The sequence below is a fragment of the Corythoichthys intestinalis genome, chromosome 3, assembly GCF_030265065.1.
Source record: "Corythoichthys intestinalis isolate RoL2023-P3 chromosome 3, ASM3026506v1, whole genome shotgun sequence".
Lineage (NCBI taxonomy): Eukaryota > Metazoa > Chordata > Actinopteri > Syngnathiformes > Syngnathidae > Corythoichthys > Corythoichthys intestinalis.
In genome coordinates this window covers 42,829,748-42,846,834 of record NC_080397.1, presented here as the reverse complement: position 1 = coordinate 42,846,834, position 17,087 = coordinate 42,829,748, and the positions used below count along the sequence as shown (strand labels likewise).

The window sequence follows — 17,087 nt, the reverse complement described above, 5'->3', positions numbered from 1 at the left end:
TATATATTTTTTATGGATAAATACAATTATAAGTGAAAACAAACACTCATGTTTTGCACCCAATATCACTCTAAAGTTGATATATTTTTTAATTTCATAATATTTAACTTGTGGCCTGCCATTGACAAAGGTAGACATCTTATTTACTTAAACTGTAAGAACTGGGGGTGTGAACACTTATCTTTCAGTGCCATTGATGGCGCTAGACTAGACGTCCAGTCCATTTTGACTAGCAGAGTTGGCTGCTATCATTCCCTGCCAGCCTCTTTTCGTCAAAATGGATTAGATGTCTAGTGCCGCCAATGACAACCAATGAGTTAAATGGGCCTCCTATGAAGTGTTAACGATAACTTGAACAGGAATCAAGACCAGTCAGAATTAAAATTGTAGATCTTGCAAACTGGAGTGACAGGTATCTACAATTCAAATGCAGATATCTAATTTACATAAACAAAACCTGCATGTTAATTGTAGTTCTCGCCCTCACACATAAACATCAATATTCCTTAGTCGAAACTGCCCAAACACTTGGATGCCCAGTTTTTGGCATTGCTTTATGTATTCCAAAGGTGGATCACAATGTTCCAGGAATACTGTTATACTTATGTAGTGACTTTAGTGTTGTCAACGCTTTATCTTAATGTCATTATTTTCCTGATGGAGTGACAAGGCAGTGTAATCCTTTAGAGATCATATTCTCTAAATTTGTTTTATTCTTTTTTTTTTTGCATTGGTGGTGACTACTGAAACACAAAAATACAATGTTCTGATTTCTCCCATGAGTACAAAAATATTGACAATTGAAAGCAGAAAGCTAAAAGCTGGAAAACCAATACCATAAAAAAAATCAATGAAAGAAATCTATAGAAATGTTTATACACATAAACAATCATAACACCAAGGCTCATGTTTGTATTTCTAACAAAACTTGTAGCTATATCTACATTCAGTCTCAATTCAAATGCATCCATTCTATCTCAGAGAGGTGTAGTTGGGGTGGAGGCTGTGGTGGGAACATTTACAGGGTGAAGGCTGAGATCCAGGGATGGAGTTTCTTCAGGCATTGGAGGACTCTTCTTCTGGGCTTCTATCTTCTCTATGAGTTGGCTGTGTAACTCCTTCACAGGATCACTACTCTGTAATTATCATCCAATACAACCGATTATTAGTCAATGCAATGGACAGTATTTTGTGTTTCTAATCAGAACTAATTTTAAAGAGGCAGAAATGTCAAGAGAACCGAGTGGAACGGTGTGGTGAGGGAATTGGGTTCTTAAGTATGATCGCATTGAAGAAGAATTTACAGTCCAGTCATCCCAACGTCTTTGCATAGGCAAATATATGTTAAATCTAACCCTCATATGTTCAGGTCTGTTGGACCAGTTTTCAGTAATAGAAAAATGGGTACTGCAGACACGAACAATAAGCAAGGTTTAATATTTCATGGGGTCTTAATTTACTCAATTGTCACCCAGTGGATACAAACGTTTTACACCAATTACCACCTTGAAAAAGCCTTGGCTTTTCAATAACTTCCAAAAGGGCAACAATAAAATACAAAAGACCTAAGTGTTTAAAAAAAAACAAACAAACAAACAAACAAACAAACAAAACATGGCAGCGGTTGTATGCCTAAAAGCGGATTTCGTAATTTTAATCTAACCCTTGTATGATGTTCAGGTCTGTTGGACCTGTTTTCAGTAATAGAAAAATGGGTCCCGCAGACTCGAACATTAAACAAGGTTTAATATTTCATGGGGTTTTAATTTATTGTCACCCAGTGGATACAACCATTTTACACCAATTCCACCTCGAAGAAGCCTTGGCTTTTCAATAACTTCCAGAAGGGCAACGATAAAATACAAAAGACCTATGTGTTCTATTAACAAAAGAAAAAAACACAAAAAAAAAAACATGGCAGCGGTTCTATGCCTAAAAGCAGATTTTGTAATTTTGAATCAATGAATTTTATGGTGTGGTCATTTCAGTTCACAAAGAAAGCAAAGTTATCCTTTATTTATTTTTTAAATGGATTGCAAAGTAGTATATTTAAAAAAAAAAACTTGTATTAAAGCTTGATTTTGTATTATGGATAACATTGCTGTATTGTCAGAAGCCAAGCTCAGACTGACTCCCATATGAGTCAAACCCTGGTTACAATGTCAACAAGAAATTGACTGAAAAAGTAAGCCAAACCTGTTTTGGAGGTTCCAAAGTTTTTATCAAAGTTTCCATATATGAAGGCAACACCTTATGATGGAGATGCAGGAGCATACGTAGAGTGTGTCTGTGGACGTTTTCTTTACTGTAGAATGCAAGTATAATAGATCCATTAATGCAGGGAGGTGAGGTGAAAAAAAAATCTTAATTACTGTGTTATAAGATCAGGTAACAAATTATTTTTGTTACTGTTTAATACAGAAGTGATTCACTAAAGACGGATCTAGAGTTAAGAATAGCGAACCTGGAAAAAGTAGTCAACAGGAAGCCATCAAAAACAACTAAACAAAATTCTTCTCCGACGAACTCATCTGAGAGCAGCGTGAGGTGTCCGGTAAGCAAGTGCAGGAAAATGTCACCAAAAGCCATATCGTTATAAGTCTCCACTGGAAGAAAAACAGACACAGATATATTTTATAATAACCTGTACAACTTAATTTAATTAAAACAAACTGTATGTCCAGACGAAAGTATATTGTAATTCTCTTATTTTTCAGGTGACACATTTAACAATTAATCATAGACTTCACTATCAGTTGAGGAGACCGCTCCTACAGACATTGCGCTACAGCTTCCTGTAGGGGGCCGGGCCAGGCAGAGCGTCATGGCAGTTTTCACTGTGATAACTTCAAACACGCTGCGTTCTAACGACGGATTTAGGTGGAAACAGGACAGAACTTTTAGTGCATACAAGCAGGCAGGAGTGTCTCGAGTGATTTGGTCAGGGATTCAAGTTAATTATCATATAAAATAGCAACATGCATTCACTTTGAAATGTTGTGAAAAGAATTAAATGAATGGAAAAAATTGGCGTAATTTTAGCTTGAAATATTTACAATAACTGCCCGTTTTTTGCTTTTAACCAAGAATCTAGACCACTGGTGTCAAACTGACTCCATAAAGGGCCAAGTGGGTGCAGGTTTTCTTTCCAACCAATGAAGAGGATACCTTTTGACCGATCTGATCTCTTACATGGGTAATCAGTTAAACTTTGTCAGGTGCTTCTTGTTTCAACAGAACATTCATTAGTTAAACTGTTTGCGTGGTATCGGTTGGAACAAAATCCAGCACCCACTTAGGCCTTTGTGGAAATGGTTTGACACCTATGATCTAGACTGTTTTGCGTTCATCTCTATGGAAATTCTGGGATTTACGCATTTATTTACAAGAATTTTCAACTTAAAAAGCTCTTTGTTTCGTGATGGTCGCCATGTTGGAGTTTGTATCCATACATAACTTTACATTCAAATAATTCGGTAATTTTTGGCCAACTGTCTATTTTTGGCAAAAAAATAGTAATTTAGACATTTTTGCGTCCATACAAAAAAAAAAAATTTTACAACAAGGGCCAGATAGCCAGCAAAACGTGTTTGGGCAATAGTGACGTTGGCATTCATCCTAAATGAGTTGTGATTTTACATTGAAATATGCTAAATTTGCTTTTGTTGAGTAAAATTAAGATGATTCTGCATGCTTTCTTCAAGTATTAAGTTTCTGATGTGAAAACTGAGTGATTTATAAGCTGTTGAAAACTTGTCAAAATTACACTAATAAAAAAAAAAAAAAAATTGTCACTAATTCAGGCACAAACTTGTATGTTAAATATTGCTATTGATCCTGAAATTATAGGTCATTATTTCTGCATTTGGTTATCTATTATAGCCATTTTAAGTTTTGTTATCTTATATAAAAAATAATTAAGCGGGAGTTTATTACAGAACAACGTTGAATTTTTGATGCCGCTGCTCATGGAGACTCATATATATATATATATATATATATATATATATATACCTAAAGGGGTTGCCTGTTTTGGTTTTAGGTCGCTAGCGGCTTTGATTTTGAATTTCTGAATTTTAAGTTTTTGAAAATAGGCCTGCACCCTGTTTCCCGTCAACTGATCGTTAAGTCTACGCCATATAATATAGGTCCACCCATAAGGGTTATACTTTTTAACTGATCTTCATAATTTCAATTAAATACAAGTTAAATTCGCAAAGCTATGTGTCCAGGATACTCTAGTTCTAGAAAACATGGTGGATTCTCACCTAGGGCAGGCAGCAACCTTTGTAAGGCATTCTTGTTTCTCAGCTTGGCGATGTGAAGAATGTAGTAAAGACCCATTTCACAGGCCACTCTGTTCTCCTGCAGGTATCTGAGGCAGAATCATCAGAGACGTGACCAAAGGCCATTTTTTCCAACATATAATAAAATCCAAGTGTCTATACATGATTAATCGTTTTTACAGTTAGACAGAAGTGCATCATCATCATCTGATCCACAATGGAATTTTCAAACTTGCTTACTCAAATAGACATTGTTACATTTTTGTAGTTGAAGTCTTAAAAAAAAAAAAAAATCCACAGCAACCAATTGCCTTTGCCAGAGTCCACCTAATGTGATGAACGTACGAATTAAGGTTCTAACATTCGAAACCAAGTTTTTGAAGTCTTGTTCTTGTCTCGGACTGGCCGTGTTTGGGATTTTCTGTCGAGACCGGTCAAGAATAGAACTGATCTTCTATTCTTCAACTTCATTAATGTGTTAAGAAGGACAAGTACATTTGCTCTAATGGAATTAGGGAAGTCCCAATGAAGTTTTTGACTTATGATTAGAATTTTTTTCAAGATAAGTTTTGCCGATACTGATCTGATACCCATATTTTTAGACCAGTTTAAATAATGCAAAAAATGATGTAATCAGTAAATGAGAGATCATATTATTTCTATCAAAGTGGGCATTGCTGGTACTTTCTGAAGAAATGCTCTGTTTACAAATATTACACGATGCTCTGTTACTGTCATTAGTTTCTAAAGAGAAATAGTCTTATTCAGCGGACATGTTTGCCAAGTTGTTTGATTTACAGCAGACGAGAAGCATGATGGTACTGAAAACAAATCCAAATCGGATACTGTCCGATACTTCACAGAGGCGCCGACACAGTGTATCGGATTGGAACATCACTAAGTGGAATGCTGTGTTCCTCAATTAAACATGGACATCAGTTTTCTCTGTTAATTGGCATTTGTGCTGTGCAACTTCATGCAAGGCATCACAAAAAACCCTGATAAATTTACACTGTGGTTGTTAAAATGACAACATGTGGGTGTATAAATACTTTTATAAGCCACTGTATAGCTTTCATTAAATTATTGAATAACTATATTATGTAGAAGATGGATACAATTTCTCTTCACCTGTGAGGTTTTTACCTGGTAAAGGCATCTGGCAAAGTTGTAGGATAGGAGACTGAGGTCTTTTCTTCACTGGGAAGTTTCTGTTCTACACTGAAAGTGTGGTCATCCACAACCACTGACATCATGGCAGGCAGAAAGCGGGTCATAAGGTCCAAATCCTGAGTGTAAGTGTATCAACAGTATTAAAAAAACAATCACAAAACATTTTTAAAAGAGCTGTGCAAGTACAGTGGTACCTCGACATATGATTGCTTCGACACACGATCTTTTCAACACCCGACGTAAAATTTGACTCGCCATTTGTTTCTACAGCTGACGATATGCTCGAAATACGACGATTTTTGACAGCGCCGCAGTTTCTTTATTTTGCCGGAAGACGGATGCATGGCTGATTTTCTTGTGAGAGAAATCAACAGTGGATCCAAATAGGTTAGTGCAGGTGGAGAAAAAAAAGAAAACCACTTCCGCTTACCATTGAAATTAAGATGTAAATTATAGAAAAATATAAGCATGGTGTGTGCATCCATGAACTGGGTCGACAATAGGGCCGTAGAATGTCAATGTCGGCCAGCGGTCCTCCTCTGTTCGCCAGTCTTTATCAGTTAAGGTGACAATTCTTATTGTGGTAGCATCGCCAAAGAAATCGGCAGCTTGTCAGGTTTCTAATAATTTATTCCATCAACTTGTGCAACACAACACGCCTAGTGTCCCTGCTGTTGACGCCAGCATCAAAATAGAGAGTAAAACAGAACCGCTCTCTCTTGCTCATCGTCACGTCAGCCCCGCGGTGCGTTCAGGTACAGCAACAACAACAAAAAAGGTCCGCCACATCAGAACCCGATTCGTTACATTATTGCAGGTATTATTTATATTATTATTACTATTATTATATTATTATTAGTCTGGATTTTTATTCATAATGGATTTGTTTTGCTCTTTGTAATTGCTATTTTCAATAGTAACAGCAGTATTTATTAAGGATTTAGTGTAGGTTTTTGGGCTGTGGAACGAATCAATGGAATTATAATGTATTCTTATGGGAAAATCCTGCTCAACATAACGACCATTTAGGCTTACAAACAAGGTCCTGGAACGAATTAACTTTGTATGTAGAAGTACCACTGTATATGTAAGGTGAAAATTTGTGTATACCAAACGAGGTTCTTTAAACACTTGACTGTCAATCATATCCCAGGCTCCTTGACCAAGAGAAAGCATCCTCAGAAGCAACATCAGATCAGGACTATCCTGATGACAAAATGACACTGTTATACCGTTTGAAACCACGTTCGCGATTAAGTTTGCCAAGAACGGATTATGACAAAATCATACACCAACAATAGTCTGCATTTGAGGTAAAGAGGAGCTTCAATTTGAGGAAATTTTGGATTGGGAGGTGCATAGGACAGCATTGTGTAGATAGAAGGGATATCTAACCTATAAAGTCTGACATATATAAAGACAACATAACGAAGTAGGCTCCTGCTTTGTGTGACGATTAGGAAGGTCAAAACTAAGGATGTCCCGATGCTGATTTTTATTACTTCTTACTTTTTTCAAGATGTTTTGCCGATCTGACAACTTTATAAAGATATCAATTTTTAGACCAGTAAAAATAATGCAAAAAAAAATATTGTTTGTATCAAACCGAGCACTACTAGTGCCTCCTAAAGAATATTACACAATGCTCCATTACCATCATTATTTTCTAAAGTGCAGTAGTCTCACCCAGCGAACATGTTTTTCCGGTGGTTTGATTTACACCAGCCGAAAAGCACGATGGTACTGATAACACTCAAGTACAGGATCCGATCTTATGATCAAATCTGATACTGTCCTATACTCAAAAAATAGCCGTATCAGGCGCCAATACCGATACTGTGTATAGGATCGGGACATCACTATTCACAACCATAATCATCACAACACAAGGAAAACTTTTTGTTCCTCTAAAATAATTTTGATTTTAATGACGGTTGACAAAAGAATAACATTTTTAATCACCACACTAAATACTCAAAGTTGCAACTAATGCCAAGTGAAATGCTACCAAATTAAAAACTCAAAAAGGAATATAGCTTACTCACCCTAGGTAAAGCATCCTGGCTAAGAAGCTCTTGTAGGTTTCTCATGATTGTCAGCACCAGGGTGTTGGAAGCAAATGGGTCACACAGGATCATAGACAAGTCCCTGAAAAGTATATTGGTCTTTAACAATTTAAATCCAAAAGATAAGGAAAACTGTTCCTAACCAGCTCTACCACTCATTTTTTTTACCCAAGAACTTGCTCTTGTCCTTTCTTGACCCCATCTAAGAACCCTTGCAACTCTCTTGCCCGCTTTCCATCCACGAACTTCTCACGAATGCAGGCATCTAAACACCAAGTGAACTGTCGCAATTGACAAAGTAAAATAATTAAAAAGAAAATTATTTTTAAATAAGGTGTAGCATGTTAAGCCTACCCTATTGCTAATATAAAATCTTCCTACCTTGTGGCAGGGGTCAACAGAGCAGATTTCACTTATGTCCAAGTCGTGAAGAGACATAAGCAGTTCTGCTCTTAGAGTACAGTAGTGGACATTTCGGGTCCGTAGGAACAATGTTCGCAAAAACTGCAAAACCATATCATAAAGTTTTACATTCTTCCCAATCATCTGGGTCAGCTTCAGGACCACCTACAATACACACATAATCAGAGCATTTAAACACCTGTGTTGGATATTTTGTTCATGTAACGTGAAAGTTTACAGATATTTTCACACACCTCGCCTTGACGTCTCATTTTTGGAGATGGGCTGAAGAAATTATGTAGAATAGAGAGATCGCTGCTAAATAGAGCTGCTTCTTTTTCAACAATATATTGCTTTAGGAGAGGTGAAACCTCGTCCCCAAATAAGGCCTGGTTGTCCTGCCAGATTTGCCTTTTTACTTCCACAGCACACACCTTGTAAAGCTCCTTGTCAGCCATGACCATCTTTAGTTTCTTCTCAGGTACCTAGAGGGGTTCACGGTAAGTGAGTTTGGTTTTTTTTTTGGATGCACACATTTCCATGATATAAATACTCATCATAGTGCAAGCACAAACCTTGGGTAAATGTTTCAGCACTTGCATCACCACTGGTTGAATGGATGGCATTTTGACCAGTGGAAAGCTTTTCTCCAGTAATTCTTCAAGCTTTCCATATCTGTACATGTATGAAAAATAAACACATTAGGGCAGGCACCTTCACAAGCAAAAAAAACACCCTAAGCAGTGTTGTTAATAACGGTGTTAGAGTATAACAGCATATTTTTTTCAGTAGTGAATAATCTAATTACTTTTCCCATCTTTGCAATGCTGTTACCGTTAATAAGGATGTGAGGGGGCGCGTTACTACAATTTGGTTGAATGAGACGTGAGTTGTCTGATTTTGTCACAGCTGCATGGATAGCGCAGAGCGGGAGAGGGGACGAGGGAAGGGAGTGGTGGCGCCGTTGCAAACGCAATGATGATGATTGTAAGTGACTTGGAGCATTTCCATAGCATTCACGTTCTCATTAGCATTTAGCGTGGTGAGCGTCATTTTAAACTTTCGGGCAACTTTTTTTTTTTTTTTTTTTTTTTTTTAAATAAACATACAGTCCGTGGAGTTCATGTTAGTACAATTCATTGAAAATAATGTGCTGTTTTCCTGTAGCCTGGTACTCCAGACTCACCGCTGTTTCAGCTATTGAGTCTGGCCACCATTAAGCGGATAAAATTTCCAGGGCGGAGCAAACCACAGCAAACAGACAGAGGAGTGGACCAATCAGCGACGGACGGGACGAGGGACTTGCGTGCAGAAGTAAACATACGAGGAGAGCGGAGTTTATTCAACATGGCTAGCGCGAGACAGACTTTTGTCAATGACTTGTGTGTTTTTGGTAATTTAAGACTGATTTTACCGTGGATTGGAACATATTCTCGGCTCTCCTGTTCACCATCTGTGTTGTTGTGGAGTCGACTTCCGATGCGGAAGAGTGACGTTGCTCGTTAAGAACACGTCACGCAAATAAACGAATCTGATTTGTCGATTGATTTTGTACTTGCTCGAGAGGCCGTTAATGGGCTGGGTCCCAGATTATTCTCTCAGTGTTTGAAAAACACAGGGAGAATAGTATGGCCGTGCCAGGCAAGTTTTCCTGCTGAGTGTGCATTATCATTACAAAGTTGACGTTGTCCTTGTAGATGCTACAATAGTTTTAAAAAAATTTTTTATTATGACCAAAAATAGTCACTTGCCCTAAACGTTTCTTGAATAACGTATCCATGAACCATGTTTGATGTTTTTAATCAAAACAACTCAAGCAAAGACAGGAGGGGCAGGAGATTCAGAGCCTCACCTGCATAATAAAAAATATATCTTTATATACTTGGGGTGTGACGATACACACAAGTCACGGTTCAGTACGTACCTCGGTACGGGGGTCATGGTTCGGTGCAGGTTCAGAACAACAGCAAAAACAAAAAAGCTTTTTTTCCCCTCACAGCATTTGAAAGTTAAAGGTTGTGTACCGTTACACTCTTATATAGGTGATTTTTTTTTTTTTTAAGTGAAAAAATCAGTTCAATTCATTCAGTTAGTATAAACATTTTTGATGCGAAACATGTTGTAATAACGTATAGAACATGAAAAGTAACGTCAGTTACTTTCCTGAGTAACTAATTACTCTTATAATGAGGTAACCGAGTTACTAACACAATAACTTTTTGGGACAAATAATTTGTAACTGTAACTACCGTAATTTCCCGAATATAACGCGCACTTTTTTTCCCCAAAATCAACTTGTAAACTCATGGTGTGCATTATAAACGGGTACATGGATGGAGACACAAATATATATGTATTACATATATATATAAACCGATTTTTTTTCATTGACACGGCCACGTTGTGTTGAAGAAACGTATGCGGCGACCCGTTGCCGACCATTACGGTACGTGACGTCACCATTTTGTTTCGGTAATACTTCACACTAATCGGCCGAATGATTTCGTCTGTGTTAAATTCTGCTTTTTTCACTCTTCATAAAGCACAGAATTTACTTTCTTGAACTCATTTGAGTCGACGTTTATTGCAGCTCCACAATTCGGAGCATAACAAATGTAAGGACACACACTTCCTGTGTCCGTCAACTATATCGGTCCCTCGGGAAACTCAAACCCAAATAACAATAGTTCAGTAGTTTTACCGTATCAATCCATGGAAGAAACATTTATTCATCATGAGGAAACGAGCAAGTTATATAGCAGCCTTTAAAAGAAAAGTCACATCCGTTTTGTTTTCTCCTAGATTCTGGTAAGTTGGAGAAGTTGTCAAATCATATTATTACCGTAAATATTGTCAGTTTACGGTAATGTTTTGAACTACCAATGTGCTATGCTTGTGCTGTGTTTCACCAGTCAGTAAAATGACATCTCTGTATCTGTACACGAGCTCTGTTTTCTTGTATTCTTCTATTTATTGATGCTACAATTAGGGTTCGCGTTATAAACGGGTACAATAATTTTCCCCAAATTTTACAAGTAAATTTGGGGTGCGCATTATACACGGGTGCGCCTTATATTCGGGAAATTACGGTAATAACTTTTTAACGTAAGATTAACATGCTGACACTAAGTACAGTTCATGGAGTCCTAGATGAAAACCGAGTGGTGCTAGATGAACAGATGCCCACGGTTACACGCACTTGCACGAGTAGATACAGCACCACCTGGGCATCACACCTAATTCTTGGCATCCCCAATGCACAACACTGCTGAAGGGCCCGACAACTTGATATCAAGGAGGTTCCCAACACCCTTGGAAAGTCTTCCCAATTTATTCATTTCACTTGAGCTCCCCTCTCATAAGTCTCGTAAGTCTCTCATACCTGTCCTCCTCCTTGCCTTCAGCAATAGTAGCCACTCGCTCCATCAACTTTTCCCGAAGTTCATCAAAGACTGACTGGTGAAACTCCAATCGGGGTGTTCCGTGTAGATCCAGAAAAGGAAGGGCGGACTGTAGAGTTGGCAACAAGATGCCATTTTCCATCTACAGTCATAAGAGAATCAAAGTTTCATTATCAATGTCTGTTACCTAACACAGAATTAAAATGCCTTGAAATTGTTTTTGTGTGTTTGCTGTTGTTGATTTTTACATCATTGAGGATATACATATATTCAAGGATACTCACCTCTAAGAAAAAATCGGGATGTTTTCATGAACAATTTGGTTTTATCTGGGCTTTGCCAAAACAAACCCATGTGAACAACACCAATTTTCTTTTAGTTATTATTTATTGAATTATTTCGCGTGGCAAAATGTTGGCATTTTTTCCCTAATAATGTTGGCATGTTTTCCCTAATAACCTGAACAATAAGTATACGTATACGTAGTATATACTAGTATAGTAAGTAAAACGTATATAATAATCCAGATAGCAGACCGACATTGAATAAACGTTGATTTTCCATCAAAATCATCAGCATGGTTGAAACAACGTTGTTTTATGGTATGTCAGGCAATGGTTAGGTTAACCTTGTTTTATAGTTGATGAACTAATGTTGACAAACAGTTGAAATATGATTGACCGGGAAATATGATTGAAAAGTCATTGAGTTATGGATGAGTGGGCGTATTAGTCGAAAGCATATAGTTCCAATATTATCAATAATCGAAATGACGTTTAGGTTTTGTGAAGATTTCAACGTTGAAACAACATTAAGTGAGGGTGCAAAAGTGACGTTGATTCAACGATATAAGATCGACAGCGGATTGTTGATCCAACATCTTTTCAACGTCGGTCTGCTACCTGGGAATAATTTATTATATTTTCATTTATTCATTTTCAAATGTTTATTTATTTATTTATTTATTCATTTTTGTACAAATGTGATATCTACTGCATTTACAGAAGCATAGTTTAGTTTTAGCATAGTGGGATTCATAATAACTTGGTCCTCGCAGCAGATGGTGTGAAAATGACTTTTGTGTCGCAGTGGAAAATGCACGAAGCCCCCTCCCCAAGTAATTTATTCGTTTATACTTAAGTGTTTTAACACTGCATAGGGTAAGTAAAATCTTTACAAAACGCCAATTGTATACACAGTGTGCACATCCGCAACCTTTAACCTATCCAATATTACAACAGACCAAACACCGAACAGATGGCGTCGTTGTACCTTACTACAAAATTACGGTGCTATAAAGGCACAAAAAAAATCTTGATTACGCACCGTGAAACAATGTCGTTACCTGAAATTGATCAATGGCTTTCAGTGGTTCGGTGCAGTTGGTGAGAGTTTCTTTCAGGTCCTCGCCGTTCGATATCCCCAACTCTGGCAAACCCCCAAACATTTTCGTTTCCATTTATGCATCGACTTTACGATTCCGAATTAGATGAACTCGGCGCTACAGATTTGAGAACCAAAGGTTCGACTCTGTCAATACGAGCGTGGTCACTTCGTAAACAGTCCGTCGGAAGCACAGAATACAGACTAAAGGTTCCGCTTATCATTTAACCCAGAGCCATTGAGTTGGGAGACATTCAACGTTCCTTCTTCTTCTTCTTCTTCTTCTTCTTCTTCTTTCTGTTTATTGGCAGTTTACCCCTCGGTGTCGTGGGACATTACCGCCACCTACTGGATCGACGGTTTAGCACGAGAGCAGGCAGTTACAGACTAAAAGTAAACCCTCCTGGCAACCAGTGAAACACACCCAGAGTGTAGACAAAACCCAAACCAAAAAACTGGATAAATTAAATACTAACAAAAAAATTAAATACTAATGAATTACCCTCTTCCTATATCCTGTCCAACAGCCCTGTGTCCCTGAGAAACTTTATTAGCCGTTTTTGAATATTGGCACTTTTCATCTGTAGAACATTTCCCATCCCAAATGTCTCTTCTGCCTGGTCCAGCACCATTCTGAACCGATCCCTCTACTCGCCATACTTCCCGCATACCATTAGAATGTGTTCAACCGTTTCATGCTCCCCACAGTGTTTACATTTCCCATCTTTGTGTTTTCCTATCCTATGGAACGAATCATTTAGCCCCGTGTGCCCTATCCTCAGTCGACTCAACACTTCAACATTCCTTACGTTACATCAGTGTTTTTCAACCTTTTCTGGGTCACGGCACGTTTTTACATTGGAAAAAAAATTCGCGGCACACCACAAACCAAAAATGTTCCAAAATTAAATTCTGTACAGTACAGCATATTTAATTAAATTTAATTCAAAATAATTTCTCGGTGTTTATACTTAATCAGTGTGAAACATGAGCCTGTTTAGATGAACACATAGCTGATATCCTGGCAGGAATCTTCTTCAACAGCTCTTAGTCTCTCTGTTTTCATTTTTTAAAAAATATCAGTTAGCTTGAAAAGCTCAGAATAACCAGACAGGGGGACTTTAGCAATGTCTTTAACCCCATCAGGGCCGAGCATCTCGCGGACAATGGCTTTGCTGGCAGGTAGTATTAATATCTCTGCAACAGTGAGGGACTTTTTGGATTTGGCAACAATTTCAGCAACCAGTTAACTGGCTTTGAGGGCTTTCGCATTTACCTTTATAGTTTTTCTCAAAAAAGTTACCTGTTTCTCTGTGTTTTTATAGAGACAAACAAAATAGTCCATCGATTTGTTTTGAAGCATCGGGTGTTTCATTTGGAGATGAGGTTTAAGCTTGCTTGGCACTATGGCACTGTTGGATAATTTTCAAGAACTGCTCGGATTGCTTGTCATCAGCCACCTTGCTTTCCTCGACAATGTATTGGAATAAAACACAGATGAAGGGCTGACGGTCATCACATATGGATAAAATGGAAAGGACACTTTCGTGTACAGTATATCGACTCTTGATGAGTCTAATCAAAGGATTTACAGTAGACGTGCTGGGGTCCACACTGTCGTGGACAGCAAGGTGGTTTATGGCTAGAAATCCGAGCAGTTCTTGAAAGCGACACGAGCAATACACATAACCAAGAACTTTCTACCTACTCCTTCCTTCCTACTGCAACTCCCCCCGACGACGTTAAAAGAAAAAAAAATGCGACATAATTTCTCGCAGCACACCTGTTGAAAAACACTGCATTAGATAAATCCGCATACTTATTATTTAATCCCCAAAAAAAGTTGCTTCAATCAAAACATGCATTTTCAATTAAAAAATGTCACCTCAATAAAAAAAATGTGTTTATATGTGAAAATAAATTTGAGACTCAAAAAAAGCATTTGAAAACTATTTTTCTTTGATTGAAATATTATTATTATTTTATTGAAACAACAACAATGTTTCTTTTGAGTTTGGGCCTAGGACATTTGTCTTTATTGTTCAATCAAAAAATAAGTTGCTCCAAACACACAAAATATTTTCAAAAGAAAAATCACTTGAATAAAAAAATGTTTTTCAATCATAGAAAAAAAGACTATTTGAGACTCAAAAATTTAATTTGAACACTTAATTTTTCATTGAAAATTTTTTCATTGATTGAAGCAATCCTTTATGTGTTTGGGCAATATTATGGGTAGAACATTTGTGTCTAAATCATTCAATCCCCAAAAAAGTTGTTTCAATAAAAAAATATATATATATTTCCAATCAACGAAAAAATTCATTTGCAAAAATAAAATTGCCCTCCCCTAAAAAAAAAATAAATAAAAATAAAAATAAATATATGTATGTATATATATATATATACTGTGTACATATATATATATATATATATATTAATTTCTTTTGATTGAAGTGCAAAAGGTTTTGAATTTACTGCTTTTAAGTGCAAAAAGTTTTGAACTCACTTTTTTTTTAAGTGCAAAAAGTTTTGAACGCACTTTTTTTTTAAGTGGAAAAAGTTTTGAACGCACTTTTTTTTTTTTTTGGAATCATTTTGAGACAAATGTTGCACTTCGCTATTGGTCAGACATGTTTGAGTGACAAGTGGCTACACCAATGGTGTATTTCTGAAAAGCTTGAAGAAGCAAGAATCATACCAACCAATTGTCACGCCGGTCTGAGCCATCAGCTCGAGCCCCAGGCGAAAAAAATGCGCCTCAGGCAGACAACGGGCTCGATGCGATGCAAGCGCCTCCATCCGAGAGCCTGCCGCTTAATTTGACTAAACATGGGAAACCTCACCTGCGCGGCTGCCGATGGTCCCCCCGCCTCACGCAGAATGCGCGCTCACCGGCTGATGGCTGACTATCAGGGTCCCACCGGAGTGCTGCGAAGCAACGCGAAAGCGACTGGCCTCTGAACGATATTGGGAAAAAAATTACATTGTGACTTTTTGGGGGTTTGCGATGCATATAGCAATATTAAAACAAGAAGAATTTTCACCAGATGCTTCGAATAGCTCTGTTTGTTGTTCTGTTTGTTCGGTATACCTTTGGTTGACTCATCATGTTTTAGATTTAAGGTGTTTAAATTTACTTTAATGGTATTTATTTATTCACTGACAGCGCAAAAAATTGCAAAACGGCGATATATAATTGTATTCATATCCCGTTTATTCCAGACTAAGGGGGTTTATCTGTTAATGATGACGATTGCTGTAAGGGATACACCCAGCCATGTCTACTCAGTGGTGGAGTAGTCTTTACCAAAGGTTGTGGGTTCGATTCTTTGCCCTGGTGAACTCGTCTAAGTATCCTTGAGCAAAATACTGAACCCCACGTTGCTCCTGGTGCTGAGTCACCAGTAGGTGGATGGGGATGTAGTGTGAAGCACTTAAGGGCTTTGAAAGTGGAAATGTGCTATACAAGTATAACTCCATCCATTTATTTAAAAAAAAGGATTTCAGAATTTGATTTTCTGTATATCAACTTAAAATCTTATATTATTGAAAGTTTTTTTTACAGTGTAAAAGACAGAAATATTTAAATTCATAAAATGAAAAAAAGAAGTTTGGGCATAATTAATTGTTTGTGTGTCCTGCAACAAGAGACAATGCAAATTTGAATTTTTCTCCCACTAATAACCCCTCAAAACGCTTCACTCAATTTAATTCTTTACCTAAATTGGTTTACATTCCAATATTCAAATTGTGGACTTCTGCAAAAATACCAAACAGAAAAGGAATAATCCGTTGCATTAACAACTATCTGCTTTACTGATGGGATTCACTGTCACTGTGTATGAGGTATTCAATCATACAGTCCATAAGCATAAAAATGTTAAAGCTAATAGGCACCAAGAGATGCAGTAATGAACCCGTAAAGTTTGATATGTAAAATGACAATCTCTCTCTCTCAAGTTGGCTCCATGACAGAAATATTATGGGGGGAAAAGGGAACATTATTATGATAAGAATTGCTGCTGTGTGTCTCTAACCTTTTGCGCATCATTGATGCTGTTGTACTGTACCTTAACTTAAGTTGATGTTTTTAACATGTCATGTACAAAGTACGTCTACCAGAGTAGGTAAGTAGTATGCGTGCAGCCAGATAGTTGACTGCGTTGACCATGAAGAACATTGAGATGGACAGTCTTTGGAGATGAAATAGAGTTCATTATGATTTCTATTGACCCCATTAAAAAGATATGCAGCTCGCCAAGACAATGAAAATTTCTGAGGATGAGTTTCAAGGCCAAAACTTGAATCAAATTGAAATACAACCAGATGGTGGGTGATTTATTTATAATTTTAAGAATGTGTTATTTGGCCAT

General features: G+C 37.3%; 1 protein-coding gene across 1 annotated transcript; it reads right to left on the bottom strand.

Annotated features, from left to right (window-relative positions):
• Window positions 1–452: 452 nt before the first annotated feature.
• Window positions 453–12,985, bottom strand: nelfb (negative elongation factor complex member B). The gene is made up of 13 exons (XM_057832007.1): window positions 12,674–12,985; window positions 11,310–11,470; window positions 8,503–8,602; window positions 8,182–8,412; window positions 7,907–8,092; window positions 7,694–7,806; window positions 7,505–7,607; window positions 6,570–6,665; window positions 5,433–5,575; window positions 4,269–4,375; window positions 2,465–2,606; window positions 2,197–2,305; window positions 453–1,136 (listed from the first exon to the last, which is right to left on the bottom strand). The coding sequence occupies exons 1-13, from the start codon at window positions 12,785–12,787 to the stop codon at window positions 978–980; spliced, it is 1,764 nt and encodes a 587-aa protein (XP_057687990.1). The 5' UTR covers window positions 12,788–12,985; the 3' UTR covers window positions 453–977.
• Window positions 12,986–17,087: the final 4,102 nt, after the last annotated feature.

Coding starts and splice junctions, on each gene's coding strand:
- nelfb (XM_057832007.1), bottom strand. CDS start 12,787: ATGGAAACGAAAATGTTTGGGGGTTTGCCAGAGTTGGGGATATCGAAC. Junction 8,413..8,502: donor TGCTGAAACATTTACCCAAG/GTTTGTGCTTGC, acceptor GAACCCCTCTAG/GTACCTGAGAAGAAACTAAA. Junction 7,608..7,693: donor GGACAAGAGCAAGTTCTTGG/GTAAAAAAAATG, acceptor TATACTTTTCAG/GGACTTGTCTATGATCCTGT.